The following is a 14,222-nucleotide window of genomic DNA, read 5'->3' on the forward strand; positions in this document are numbered from 1 at the left end:
TGAAAAGACAAAAACACTCTTAAACAAAAAGAAATGAAAAATAATAAAAATGTGAGTTTATAAGGTTATAATTGTCATTTCATGTGATAATTTTTTTCTCCCCTCGCTTTCTCTCGATTTTGATGAGAAAGAATTTGATGTGGATTCCATATATTTTTATTCTCTCCATCATTTCTCTCTTCTCAATCAAATGAGAGAAAAACCTACTCTCTCCTCAACTTCTCTCCCCTCAACTTCTTTCTTCTCTATTTTTCCCCAACCAAATGAACGCTAAGTGAGAATACATGTTCTTTAGAAAATAGAACTTAGAGAACAATATATATTTTACTTATATACAATATTATATATTTTTTTAAAATGTGGTATTATCAAAGTATTTCTCATTCTATGGGTAAAGAATTAATTTTTCTCAAGATACGTGTCTATTCTTCTCAACAAGTATTACCCTTAGTAATTAAATATGAGTTTAGACCTAAATGATATATTGATATTTTATTTTTTATACGAGTTCTATTTTTTATTTAAAACGATTTATTCAGTCTTTCATGTTTTACAAATGTTCCAGTTTGTTCATTCCATCAACATTGATCGGGAATCGTGAGGATTATGACACTTCAAAACTGATAGAGATCATCTGTCCTATTAATGTCATACTTTATGTCTCAAATTAATCAGAGTGTACTTTTAAAAAATTTCCCCACATGTTAATACATGAAGTTGACTTTGAATGTGACAGTATTGGAGAGATGTGATCCTCACTCTTGAAAATGATGTTGTTTTTATCTCCTATATCCATGTTCATATTTTTCCTTTCACTCACTTCATCTCTCTCATTGCCACCACAATCTAAGCACATTTTACTAGCATAGGCTATTGGTGCGACTTCTTCGATGTTAGGTGGTTGGCCGCACAACAAGGAGCAAGTGGAGCTTATAATGACATTAACAGTTAGGGTTTCTCTGGAGATAGATAAAGATGAGGGTTTTCCTTGCAATCCATTTGTTTGATTTACAAAGGGGTAATTTATTTTTAGCAAGTTAATGTTCAAATTCTTTTGTTCATCATTTTAAATTGTGGTATCAATGTTGTGCTTATCATATAGTTGTAGGAAAATATGAGTCACAGTTACAATTTTAATGTAATTGTAGGGAATCTCGAATTTACAATGTTAGGATCACTCTCATAATTATAGTGAGATAAATATGAGAACGAAAATAAAGGTAGAAGAAAAAATTCATCAATTGTTGTTTTGGGTTGGCCACTAATCAATTTACTCAAAAGCCTATAGCACTAACGATACAGATTTGATGAGCTTCATCCCATTAGCTTGATGCAGATTCAAGAAGATTCTTTCCTAAAAAGGAAAGTTGTTAAATTTTGATATAGTTATTGTAAACATATTATTTCCCAAAAAGAAATAGTTATTAAATACAATTTCTGAATTTAATTTAAGAAACATTATTTTGTGTATTTTACAAGTCGCAATAGTCGGACATGAATTCTTGACTTGATTTTGAAAGGTTACTCCATATAAGATTATAATTTTTTTCATGCAAACAGTATTTGAAAGTTGATATCAGTTCAATGTATTAGAATTTACTTTTTAGTTTTTACATACACACCTACTATCTTTGCCTCGTTGCATAATTTATTTAAACATTATTATACATGCATCATGTACATATTTTTTTATAGCCAACATGACTCCATCTATAATTAAAGCTTGATAATCTCTTTTAAGATATATAAACTATTAAAGTGCACTTTACCTTTACTAACCACGTATTTTTTTTAATACAAACCCAAATATTAAAAAGAATTAGTTATCTAGTCTGCTCTTCCTTTTTATCAGTACTAACCATGTATATTTAATTTTTTTGTACTACTAGAATATTGATTTTTTTCATAATAAATTTTTCCAAGTTATACTTCTCAATAAATATCATTACAGAAATTAAACATTTTACATTTAGAATTTCTCTTTTTCAAACAATGTGTATGGAATTTAAGATAAGCATGAGAAGAATATACCTTCCCAATCAATGTTAAATTGTTTATCAAGAAAAAAATCACACCATGAATGATCATTCATTCAAAATCCCTCCCCCACACTCCAATAACAAATTCTTATTATTCATTCCAAACACCAAAATGATTCCCAATCTCACACTCTTCTTCCTCCTAACATCATTCTTCTCTAACCTTCACTCAGCCCAATCCAATCCCACCCTATCTCTATCCCTAACCACCCTCTCCAAATCAAACGACATCGTTAACATCAAATGGTCCGGTATAACCTCCCCCTCCGACCTCGACTTCCTCGCAATCTATTCCCCACCAAACTCTTCCCACGACAACTTCATTGGTTACGTTTTTCTCTCAAAATCCGACCCGGCTTGGAAATCCGGGTCGGGTTCAATTTCCCTTCCATTAATCAACCTTCGTTCAAATTACACCTTCAAGATCTTCCATTGGACCCGAGAAGAAATCAACCCGAAGCGCCACGATCATGATAACAATCCGTTGCCGCAGACGAAGAATCTGATTGCGGAATCTGGTGAGGTTTCTTTTGAACCGGGTCGGGGACCCGAGCAGATTCATTTGGCGTTTGCGGATGACGTGGATGCGATGCGCGTGATGTATGTGAGTGGGGATGTGAGGGAGACGTATGTGAGGTACGGGGAGAAGGAGGGGAAGTTGGATGGTGTGGCGGTGGCGCGTGTGAAGAGGTATGAGAGGAAGCATATGTGTGATGCTCCTGCTAATGATAGCGTTGGTTGGAGGGATCCTGGTTATATACATGATGCTTTGATCAAGAAGTTGAAGAAAGGTGTTAGATATTATTACAAGGTCTTCTTTTTTAACTCTTTGTCAAATTTCTCTCTGACTATGTGTTTATACAACAACCCGTGTTTTAAATTGTTTTAAATTGTGTTTGCGGTCAGTCGCGGCCGCGGTTACCATTGCGGTCGCGGCCGCGGTTACCATTGCGGTTACGGTCATTATTACTATTGCGGTTAGGATTGTGGTTACTATTGCGGTCACAGTTACTGCTACTGGTCATGGTGGTTACTGCTATTGCCATGCGAGTACTGCTATTGTGGTCACAGTTACTGCTACTGCTATTGTGGTCACGGTTACTGCTGTTGCGGTCACGGTCACAGTTATTGTTATTGCGGTCATGGTCACGGTTACTGCTATTGCCATCATGGTTGTGGTCATTGCGGTTGATGTGACCACATCATTGTGATCCAGTGTCACACGATAATTGATGTGTGATGTAGTAGCGGTGGTCATTAATATTGCAGCCGCATCACGTGATGTGGTCCTCAATATGAATCATTGATGACAACCGAGCCTTAAGCGCAATAGGTGGGGTAAGATACGTGGATCGAACAAAGTCATAATGCTCTTAAATTATGTGTTTATATGTGAATTGAATTCTGTCATGTTATTTTTTGTTTAGTGGTTAAGTGGAGTGGCAAGATAAGGTCCATTCATGTTATTAGATTGTTTTAGTAGGGCTGACAATGATCTAGGTCACACTTGGTTTGATTGAATCAAGTTGAGTTTAATAAGAAAATGAGCTTGTTTTGTTGCTGCGAGCTCATGAGCTGTGCTGTTTGAACTTCATTAGAGAAGCTCAAGTTTTGTATCTATGTACCACAATTTAAATATAACTCATAACCAGCAATAGCGAAATATATCTCCTTTTGTTTCACCTTTTAAACATGTCCATCTCCATGACCATATCCTTTCATTTAATGTATATATAATATTATATTTTGTTGAGACATAAACTTATTCATTCAGATAGTTTATCAAAATTATTGAGTTCATAATATTTTCATCTGTACCAGGTTGGAAATGATTATGGTGGTTGGAGTGATACTCACAGCTTTGTATCAAGGAATAGTGATTCAGATGAAACAATAGCTTTCCTCTTTGGAGACATGGGAGCAGCTACACCATACAATACGTTCTTGAGAACACAAGATGAAAGCTTATCAACCATGAAGTGGATCCAACGTGATGTTGAAGCACTTGGCGACAAGCCCGCCTTTATCTCACACATTGGAGACATTAGTTATGCAAGAGGTTACGCATGGTTGTGGGACCATTTTTTCATGCAGATCGAACCTGTTGCAACCAAAGTGGCATACCATGTTTGCATTGGCAATCATGAGTATGACTGGCCATTGCAGCCATGGAAACCTGATTGGGCCAATTATGGAAAAGATGGAGGTGGAGAGTGTGGTGTACCCTACAGTTTAAGGTTCAATATGCCTGGTAACTCTTCAGAATCCACCGGAACTATAGCCCCAGCAACTCGGAATCTTTATTACTCATTTGATATGGGAGTAGTGCATTTTGTGTATTTCTCCACAGAGACCAATTTCCTTCCAGGGAGCAACCAGTATAACTTCTTAAAGCATGATTTGGAATCAGTTGATAGGAAGAAGACTCCTTTTGTAGTTGTCCAAGGGCACCGACCCATGTACACAACAAGCAATGAAGAAAGGGATGCCGCATTAAGGGGGAAAATGCTTGAGCACTTGGAACCTCTGTTGGTAAAGAACAATGTCACCCTTGCCCTTTGGGGTCATGTTCATAGATACGAGAGGTTTTGTCCGCTGAATAACTTCACTTGTGGCAGTAATGTGAGTCAGAGAGTGGGGGACCGAGGAGCATTCACTGTTCATCTTGTGATTGGCATGGCAGGGCAAGACTGGCAACCCATCTGGGAACCTAGACCAGACCATCCAGATATGCCAATCTATCCACAACCAAAACAGTCTATGTACCGTACAGGTGAGTTTGGGTACACTAGACTGGTGGCTACAAAGGAAAAGCTTAAGCTTTTTTACATTGGAAACCATGATGGTGAGGTGCACGACACGGTGGAAATTCTGGCATCTGGAGAAATTATCAGTGGTAATGGGGATGGCAATGTTAGTGACGCGAAGGCTGAAGAGAAATCCGCATTATCGTGGTATGTTCAGGGAGGAAGTGTATTGGTGGTTGGAGCCCTTGCGGGTTACATTTTTGGTTTCATTAAACATACCAGGAAGAAATCTGATGCCAAGAGTAATTGGACTCCTGTGAAGACTGAGGAAACTTGAACGTTATATTAGTATTTACCATGTTTTTAGTTTGGGCATGAAGGTGTGGAGTTGTGAGGAGGTGCTCCACTGCTATCTGTTTAATCAAAACATTTAAGCTGCAACCTGATATGCTCGAGGGACTTCTGTATGATATATACCTTCTCAGCACTTAATTCTTTTCAACTCCATTATTTGTATTACACTCATGCAACATCTACTCATATTTCCACGTAATATACCTAATTTGCCTCGAATAGGATGTACCTCAATATTCACTCTTACTCACATTATTCTCTTGGAGTAAAAAACTGTGAAGAAAATGTAGAGGGAAACAAGGAGGTTAGTTTAAATTATTTGTAGTAGTGTAAGTAGATATAGGTGTATGAGTATGGGTGTAAGGATAACATGATTGTTTTGAGTAATCCATCAGTACTTTACTTCATTTCAATACTTCATGTTTTTCGATCACTTTGATTCCTCGAAAATTGAAAAACTCTAAAATTTCAAATTGGTTTAAATTAGTTATTTTTGGAATGTTTTATAAAATTAGATAGAGACTAATTTTACTTACATTTGAAATTTTTGGGAACTATATTGGGTTTTTCAAATTTTGAGGGACCAAACTAATAACATCGAAAAATATAAGCCTGTGATGAGTATTTACTCTTTTTTATTTCTGCATAAGAATGCATACCTTTGAAAGCTGAAGTTATGCCAACCCCAAGAAATGGTGCTTCAAGCACAAGAGCACCAATGGTCCAGAAAGTTGACTGGTTCCAGAATAAGAGGGGGGTGATATTTGTGAGTAAGATAAGTTTTTAGGCTCAATGAGTATTTATGGGGAACCCTTCATGGGAAGAAAGGGAATTTGTCATGGGTAGATGGCTCCATGCAAGGGAATTCTTATTTTTCAGTATGGGATGATAAGCCAGGGATTAGGGATGGAAAGGAAAGTAGCAAGGTTCTATTGCAGTCCAAGTGGCCCTATCTGGACAAACCAGTGCGCATCATCATTCATCATTTGTGGGCAATATATGCAAAATACCTAAATGGACAAATGGGAGAGGCAGAAATCCTTAAATACCAGAGGGATGTTTTGGTCATTAACTTCTTCCATACACATGCAGACAACTCATGATGAGCGTACCATACAAAAATGTTTGTTTACAAAAATACTTATTAATTTTTCTACTTAAATGTATTTTTCAATAAAGCAGAGCAAATAGCACATTGAGTAACACTTTTTGGTATAATAAATTTGATCTTATATTAATTACAGAAATGTTATTTCTTCCTAACAATATACTTTGAATTAACCTCCAACGTCCTTTTGCTTTACACGTGACCACTACTGTATTTTTAGAATGTTAATCAGTGCTACTTATTTTTTATGTTTTATCACTTTTCCTTGTGAAATTGTACATAAGAGTTAAATACTAGGAGAAGCAATTGTTGAAAGGTAGACACTTAGCCCAGAGTCCTTTTAAAAGTTTAAGAGTGTTTTTATGAGTTATTCATCTATAATATTATGGTTTAGAAAAGAAAAGTTGAGGAAATAAAAATTAAGAAGAAAATATGATGATTTTTTAGTTGTTTGGTACAATAGAAAATAGAAAGAAATTGGAGATAAAATAATATAATCATTATTAATAATAACATTGATAATAATTATATTATTTTGGTTCCACTTTCTTTCTCTCCTTTTCATTTCAGTTTTCAATACAACCAAACATAACCTTAAGAGATGAATTGAAATGAAAGCTTGTATGCTATCTTACAAGTATTTCATGATAAAAAAGAATTAGTGACTCAACATGTGTGTCACTACAAACCACAAACATTGAAACAAAACAACCTTCTTGTGGTTTCTTCTGTATTCTAGAAAAGGTAATACCATGAAACAAAATATGTCCATTTTGTTTTTGCAGTAAACCAAGTCAAAAAAATTACCAACTTCATGTCATACTTCCACAGATTCATTCAACCATTCCTCCACTTTATCTAATACCTATAAAATTCTAATACGCAACAAAAGCAAGCATTCCCCTTGTTCTATATTGCAGCTCTTAATTTTCAAACTCACATTTCCAAATAAGTAAAGAAACCATAAGTAACATCAACTTTACTTCAGCAAATACGTCATATTCTATCATTGTTGAAAATTATTTCTTTAATGAAAGGGTCTCTGTTGTAACTTGTAAACTATAAATATAAAGAACCATTGTGGTTTAGGACCATTCAAAACATCAAAAAACACTTGAAAGTTTCATAGAGTGAGAAGGGTAATTCACTATGGGAGAAGAAGTGCAGAACAAGCAAGTGATATTGAAGGACTATGTTACTGGTTACCCCAAAGAATCTGACATGTACATAAAAACAAGTATTATAAAGCTTCAGGTCCCTCAAGGTTCAAATGCTATTCTGGTGAAGAATCTTTACCTTTCTTGTGATCCTGTCATGCAATTTCAAATGAGGAAAGCCGAAAAACATCTATCTGGATATTACTATTTTACCCCTGGCTCAGTAAGTTTTGACTTAGAGTTAAATTGGTATATATTCTTCACTTCAGTTATGGTTATAAAGAAAGTGTTTACATTAGTCCATAAAAGTGTTTCTTTTACATTTTATGAGCTATAAGGTTTATTTTCCATCAAGGATTAATGCCAAATCAACCACATATTTTAGGGTATAATTTAACTAAGAGAAAATAAGTAAGGACATTAAAGTAGATAGTAGAGTCCTTTTATGAAGTTGGTCCTATTAAGCTAAAGATTAGAGAAGAAGAGCTTGTTACTTTACTAGAAAATAACAGGAATTTGAACTAAACAACCAGGAAGTTTTCAATAAATTTTGTTTTGTTTGGTGTTCATTATTTCTCTGCATTTTCCAATCTAAGTTTGATAAACTATTTTGATGCTTCAATCATGCTTGAGCTGATATTGAATTCTGTTTCTCTTGTTTCTTTTGGTTTTCTACTTGCAGTCCATAAATGGGTTTGGAGTAGCCAAAGTTTTGGACTCAAGGAATCCTAATTTTAGTGCAGGTGACTTAGTTTGGGGAACAACTGGTTGGGAAGAATATAGTCTCATTGAAAGACCAAATTGGCTCTACAAAATCCACCACACTGATATTCCCCTTTCCTACTACACTGGAATTCTTGGTAATGTAGCTCCTATAATCAGTTATTATTATGGTTGTGTTAATTCTAAATGAAATGCTAAAAGAAACAAATTTATTACTAGTTTTGGTTAGTTTGTGATGTTTCTTTTTTCCTATTTCAATAGGCATGCCTGGTATTACTGCATTTGCTGGCATCTATGAAGTTGGTTCTCCAAAGAAAGGAGAATGCGTCTTCATCTCAGCAGCGTCTGGTGCTGTTGGTCAGCTGGCCGGACAATTTGCGAAATTGCTCGGTTGTTATGTTGTTGGAAGTGCAGGTAGCCAAGAAAAGGTACAACTTCTTAAATTACATATTAATTTCCATAGAATTTGATCATTCATTGTACAATATTCTGCTAGATGCATTAGAGTCCTTAACTCCATTATGTTTTATCTAGGTTGATCTTCTAAAGAACAAGCTTGGGTTTGATGATGCTTTCAATTACAAGGAAGAACCTGACTTGGATGCAGCCTTGAAAAGGTTAGCACGCATTGTATAAATTAGGACTAGAAATCGTAGCCACTGTTTGCCCTTAATGGGCGGCCTAGCGCATGAGTCTCTCATTTAGTAGGGTTTAGGGAGTGTAGATGTATGCAGACTTACCCCTATAAGCAAAGATGTTGTTTCCAGGATTTAAACCCGTGACCTTACGGTTAGTAAGCAACAACCATGATGTTTCCCCTTAATGCTTCAGCTAAAGCCTGATACTGGTTTGTTAGCATGGTGTGTGAAATAAAGCCATTCTAGTGTAAATTTGGATACCTGTAAATGTAACAATTATTAGCTAGGAACTTTCTATCATAGACATTTCTAGTTAAAAATCATCACATGTTCCTCACTTAGTCAAAGTCTCAAAAAGTTATAATCTATGGAATCCAATGAAATTTAGTTTGTTTAAACCAACCACAGGACATAAAGACATGAGTGACACAATCTGAGACAGGCTATGTGGTCCTATTTGTAACATGGCTTACACAACCTTAAAAATGTCAAGTGTTGTTAACTTGATTGCCTATGGTAAAGAGTGCATAAATAAGAATTTATCTCTTTAGTCTTAAACTCAAGCAATTTTTTGGTGTATTCTTTGTCATTAGGTGCTTCCCTAATGGAATTGACCTCTACTTTGAACAAGTTGGGGGTAAAATGCTTGATGCAGTACTCCTAAACATGAAGATTCATGGCAGGATCATTATATGTGGAATGATTTCACAGTACAATATTTCTGAGCCTGAACCCCTAAAGAAAATTATGCAGATTGCATTTAAGAGACTAAGTATAAAAGGATTTACACATAGAGATCACCATCATTTGTATCCAAAGCTCTTGGAGACTGTGCTACCTTACATTAGAGAAAAGAAAATTGTGTATGTTGAAGACATTGTTGAGGGAATTGAGAATGGCCCAGAAGCTCTTGTTGGACTTTTCAGTGGTAGAAACTTTGGAAAACAAATAGTTGCAGTTGCTCATGAATGATCACTCTATTATCAAATGTTGATGCTTCTTTTGTTCTAGTGTTCTTAATTAAGTATCTACACAATAATAATAATAATAATAATAATAATAATAATAATAATAAATAAATAAAATAAACACTGAGGTACAGTGTAATTTTTGATATATTGAAGTTATAAACCTATAGAGATTTGGCATACAAATACACATTTTTGTAATTGTTGTTATCTCACCTTAAGGAGTTAGACTATTTTGGAATGTGTGAAACTATGAATTGTCTCTCCGAGAGTACAAGAATTAAACATTTAATCTAATATGATACTTGAGAGTCTAGTGAGGCTATGAGATCTTACCCTAATGTATAAATAACTAGTTAGTATATATTTTTGTAATTAATAATATACTTGTTAATCTACACAATTTAATGTAAGATTTTGAGGGCTAAATTAATAATTTTCTGATATGAATAAATGGGGTTAATTAGTTAGAAAAGTTTGTAATATGGTTGGTAGTTAAAATTGGCGGGAAAATTGTAAATTGGTTAATAGTTAGAATTGGCGAGAAAGTTACTTAATGTTAGTTGTAGATGGATTAGTGGTTATAAGGCAGAAATGATGATTCTAAGAAACACACTTGATGAATATACATTTTCCAGATTCTAAATCTTCTCATTCTTCTCTTTCTTTCTCAAATTCTCTCTCTACCTCTCTTTCCCTTACCATTGGTATCTAGAGCTTTTTTATCATGGTCATGGCGGAAGCAACACGACTTCAGTGTGTTGTGCGAGAAGTAGAAGAAAGGATCATGACAGCAATTGATCCATGTGTGGCTCGGCAATTGCGTGAGATGGAGCGGCGAATGGAGCTTCAATTCGCATGATTCCAAGAAGCAATGTGTGGTTTAGGATTATAAATCACAGAGTTGGGGGTTAATCGAAGAACGAGAGACGTGAATGAAGGTGAACACCGTGCCCTTACTCGTCTTACGCGGTTAGATTTTCCAAGTTTTTGTAAAGATGATATTGGCTCGTGGATAGCCAAATGTGAGCTATTTTTCACCCTGGATAAAACTCCAAAAGGTGAAAAAGTGATGATTGCTAGTATAACATTGGGTGAAGGGTCATTTCGATGGTCCCAGAATTGGGAGTAAGGAAATGCGGGTCAACTCTCTTGGCTGTAATTTGTTGAAGCTTTGAAGGTACGTTGGAATTTGATTCACCTCTAGAAGAGCTCAAACGGTTGACCCATGAAGGAAGTTTAGAGGAGTATCAAGAGGCATTTGACAAGTTGGCTTACCGTACAGAGCTGATAGAGCCTCATAAATTGCAATGCTATCTTAGGGGGTTGAATCTAGAGCTTAATAATGGTGTTAAGTTGTTTGCTCCAAGGAATTTGTTGGAGGTCACTCGTATTGCAAGGTTGCAAGAAAGAAGCATTATGTTGCTGCAGAAACGAGCACAAAACTCTACCAATTCAGTGCTTTGGCAAAACAGAAAAGGAGGAACCTCTTCTTTTGACAAAAAGGATGCAAATTGGGAAAAGAAAACTGCACAAGAAAGGGTACATAAGGGTATCTTGGACAAACCAAGTTATACCTTTCAGAAGAAGCTAACCCCTAGGGAGATGGATGAACATATGGCCAAGAATTTATGCTTCTTCTGTAATGAGAAGTATTCACCTAATCATGATTATCCTTAGAGAAAGAAATTGCAAGTTTTCTTAATGGAAGTGGAGGAGGAGGATAATTTGAGGATACTTGATGGGGTGGAGGACTTGGCATGCCCTAAGATTGTAGAAGGTGCTCCCAAGGTATCCCTAAATACCATCCAAGGGGATTCATTATATCTAATGATGAGGATTACAGGTTGGATTGGCAAGAAGCATATTTGTGTCCTTATAGATACAGTTAGCACACATAATTTTGTCAATCAAAGGTTATGTCACGAGGGCCTTGGTCAATTGCAGAATCTTGAATATGTTCAGGTAACTGTAGCTGATGGTGGAGTTATTCAAGGCCAAGGCATGTATGAAGGCATCAAATGGAAAATGCAAGGGTATGAATTCCAAACCTCTGCTATTGCTATTCCTTTATATAGTTGTGATTTCATCCTAGGAATGCAGTGGTTGAGGCAGTGAGGTATTATTTCTTGGGATTTTACAAACTTAATAATGGAGTTTTTTGTTGGCAAGACTAAGGTTCATCTAATAGCTGATAAGGTGAAAAAAAGTAAGGTAATGCCTGTTGCAAGACTGAATAAACTTCTTGTGGAGGAAAAGCATTGCTTAATGCTACAATTGTTACCATATTCTAATAACTTGGTTTGTTGTTCTGTGCTAATTGGAATGGAGGGGAACTGTCAGTATGAGGAGTTTAAGGAAGGCTTGTTGGCAGAATACCAGGATGTGTTTGAAGAACCAAAGCAACTACCACCCTTTAGAGACTTGCATGACCATCGCATTGTCTTGAAGGAAGGATCCAATCTCACAAGCTTGAGGCCTTATAGATACCCTTATGCCTAGAAATATATTATAGACAAGATGGTGAAGGAGTTATTGGATTCAGGTGTGATACAACCTAGTTCCTCACCCTCTGCCTCTCCAGTAGTTCTAGTTAAAAAAAGGATGGGAGTTGGAGAATGTGTATGGACTATAGGAGACTTAATGACATGACAATTAAAGCCAAATTCCCCATTCCTTTAGTGGAGGACTTTTTGGATGAGCTAGGTAAGGCTAAGGTGTTCTCTAAGCTGAATCTTAGATCTAGATACCATCAGATCACGATGAGACTTGACGATGTTGAGAAGACCACATTCCAAACTCATTCGGGGCAATATGAATATGTGGTGATGCCCTTTGGGTTGTCTAATTCTCTAGCTACTTTTCAAGGCACAATGAATGCTATATTTGCTGAACTCTTGAGGAAATGTGTGTTAATATTTTTTTATGACATCCTTATCTATAGCCCATCTCATACAGAGCACTTGATACATTTGTGGCATGTTCTTTCTATCTTGAGAAACAATCACTTCTTTGCCAAGAAAAGCAAGTGTGCTTTCTTCACCCCTAGAATTGAGTACCTTGGGCATTTTATCACAGCAAAAGGAGTCTCTACTGATCCAGTAAAGATTCAGGTTGTGCAAGATTGGCCTTCTCCCCATAATGTTAAGAAATTGAGGGGTTTCTTGGGGTTAACAGGATACTATAGAAGATTTTTAAAAAATTATAGCATCCTTGTATCTCCCCTTACAAATTTGCTTAGAAAATATGTATTCTCATGGTCTGAAAGTGTTGATGTTGCTTTCTGTCAACTCAAGGCTGCTTTGGTTAATGCACATGTATTGGCTATTCCAGCTATGAGCCAACCTTTTGTCATTGAAACTGATGCTTCAAACACTAGGATATGAGCTATACTTATGCGACATAGGCATCTTGTTGCATTCATTAGCAAGGTATTGTCCCCCAAAAACAAGTTGTTATCTGTTTATGATAAGGAATTTCTTGCTTTGGTTCATGCAGTGTCTAAATAACACCAATATCTTTCAGTTTTGCCTTTTATTATCCTAACTGATCAACAAATTTTAAAGTACCTTCTAGAGCAGAGGCTTTCAACACCAGCTCAATACAGGTGGGTTACTAAGTTGATAGGTTTGTCCTATACCAGTCAATACAAAAGGGGCTAGGAAAACATTGTTGTATATGCACTATCTAGGGCCTGTCATGGAGAATTATTGCAGTTGACTGTTTCAGGCATTTCTTCAGAACTATGGGGCCAATTTTTGCAGGCTATAATGGTTGATGAGGCTTGGCAAAGCATAAAGACCGATCTTATGTATACTCCAGCTCTGCAACCTAAGTTACGGTTGGTGGATGGCCTAATATTCAGAGGATATAAGCTATTAGTTCCTCATGATTCAAGGGTCAAGGATGTAATCATGCAATGGTTACACACATCTCATCAAGGAGGACATTCAGGAATTTATGCTTCTGTGCATAGGGTGAAATCTATGTTCTATTGGAAGGGTTTAAGTAAGGATGTGGTTTCCTTTATTCAGAAGTATGAGACTTGTTTGAGATGCAAATATGACACTACAGCCAGCCCTAGTTTACTTCAACCCCTTCCTATTCCAGGTGGTGTATGGGTTAGCATTTCAATGGATTTTATTGAAAGCTTACCAAAGTCCAAGGGGGAGGATACTATATGGGTGATTATTGATAGATTGAGTAAGTATGTCCACTTTATTGCTTTATCTTATTGATGAGCAATATATTACACACTATTCATAACCTTAATTTAGCATGATTGATGATTCTTGGTGCCTAATTGACTTTGTTTCACATGGTTTAGTGTTTTAGACTTTATTGGACTAATATTCCTAAAATGAGTTAATTTGGGATTATTTGGCCTGATTAAATCTATTACCATTTTCATATTACATTTGACACCAATGGCATTTTGGGCATTATGGAAGTCGAGAATATGTGTTGAAGTGAAGATTGTATTTTTAA

At 35.9% G+C, this 14,222-nt stretch overlaps 3 protein-coding genes across 3 annotated transcripts; all 3 read left to right on the top strand.

Moving 5' to 3' along the window:
• On the top strand, window positions 2,079-5,395 carry LOC109331520 (probable inactive purple acid phosphatase 2). Its single transcript, XM_019566064.1, has 2 exons — window positions 2,079-2,850; window positions 3,861-5,395. Exons 1-2 carry the CDS (start codon window positions 2,152-2,154, stop codon window positions 5,121-5,123), a joined length of 1,962 nt encoding a protein of 653 aa, XP_019421609.1. The 5' UTR covers window positions 2,079-2,151; the 3' UTR covers window positions 5,124-5,395.
• On the top strand, window positions 7,325-9,787 carry LOC109331521 (2-alkenal reductase (NADP(+)-dependent)-like). The gene is made up of 5 exons (XM_019566065.1): window positions 7,325-7,628; window positions 8,088-8,265; window positions 8,390-8,556; window positions 8,663-8,745; window positions 9,360-9,787. The coding sequence occupies exons 1-5, from the start codon at window positions 7,398-7,400 to the stop codon at window positions 9,736-9,738; spliced, it is 1,038 nt and encodes a 345-aa protein (XP_019421610.1). The 5' UTR covers window positions 7,325-7,397; the 3' UTR covers window positions 9,739-9,787.
• On the top strand, window positions 12,383-13,120 carry LOC109330846 (uncharacterized mitochondrial protein AtMg00860-like). The gene has a single exon (XM_019565121.1). The coding sequence runs from the start codon at window positions 12,383-12,385 to the stop codon at window positions 13,118-13,120; it is 738 nt and encodes a 245-aa protein (XP_019420666.1).

The sequence above is a fragment of the Lupinus angustifolius genome, chromosome LG17, assembly GCF_001865875.1.
Source record: "Lupinus angustifolius cultivar Tanjil chromosome LG17, LupAngTanjil_v1.0, whole genome shotgun sequence".
Classification (NCBI taxonomy): domain Eukaryota; kingdom Viridiplantae; phylum Streptophyta; class Magnoliopsida; order Fabales; family Fabaceae; genus Lupinus; species Lupinus angustifolius.

Bases quoted from the DNA above. Each gene is read 5' to 3' on its own strand.
- LOC109331520 (XM_019566064.1), top strand. From the start codon at position 2,152: ATGATTCCCAATCTCACACTCTTCTTCCTCCTAACATCATTCTTCTCT. The intron at 2,851-3,860 runs GTCTTCTTTTTT...CATCTGTACCAG, and splicing joins GTGTTAGATATTATTACAAG to GTTGGAAATGATTATGGTGG.
- LOC109331521 (XM_019566065.1), top strand. From the start codon at position 7,398: ATGGGAGAAGAAGTGCAGAACAAGCAAGTGATATTGAAGGACTATGTT. The intron at 8,557-8,662 runs GTACAACTTCTT...TGTTTTATCTAG, and splicing joins GTGCAGGTAGCCAAGAAAAG to GTTGATCTTCTAAAGAACAA. The intron at 8,746-9,359 runs GTTAGCACGCAT...CTTTGTCATTAG, and splicing joins TTGGATGCAGCCTTGAAAAG to GTGCTTCCCTAATGGAATTG.
- LOC109330846 (XM_019565121.1), top strand. From the start codon at position 12,383: ATGACAATTAAAGCCAAATTCCCCATTCCTTTAGTGGAGGACTTTTTG.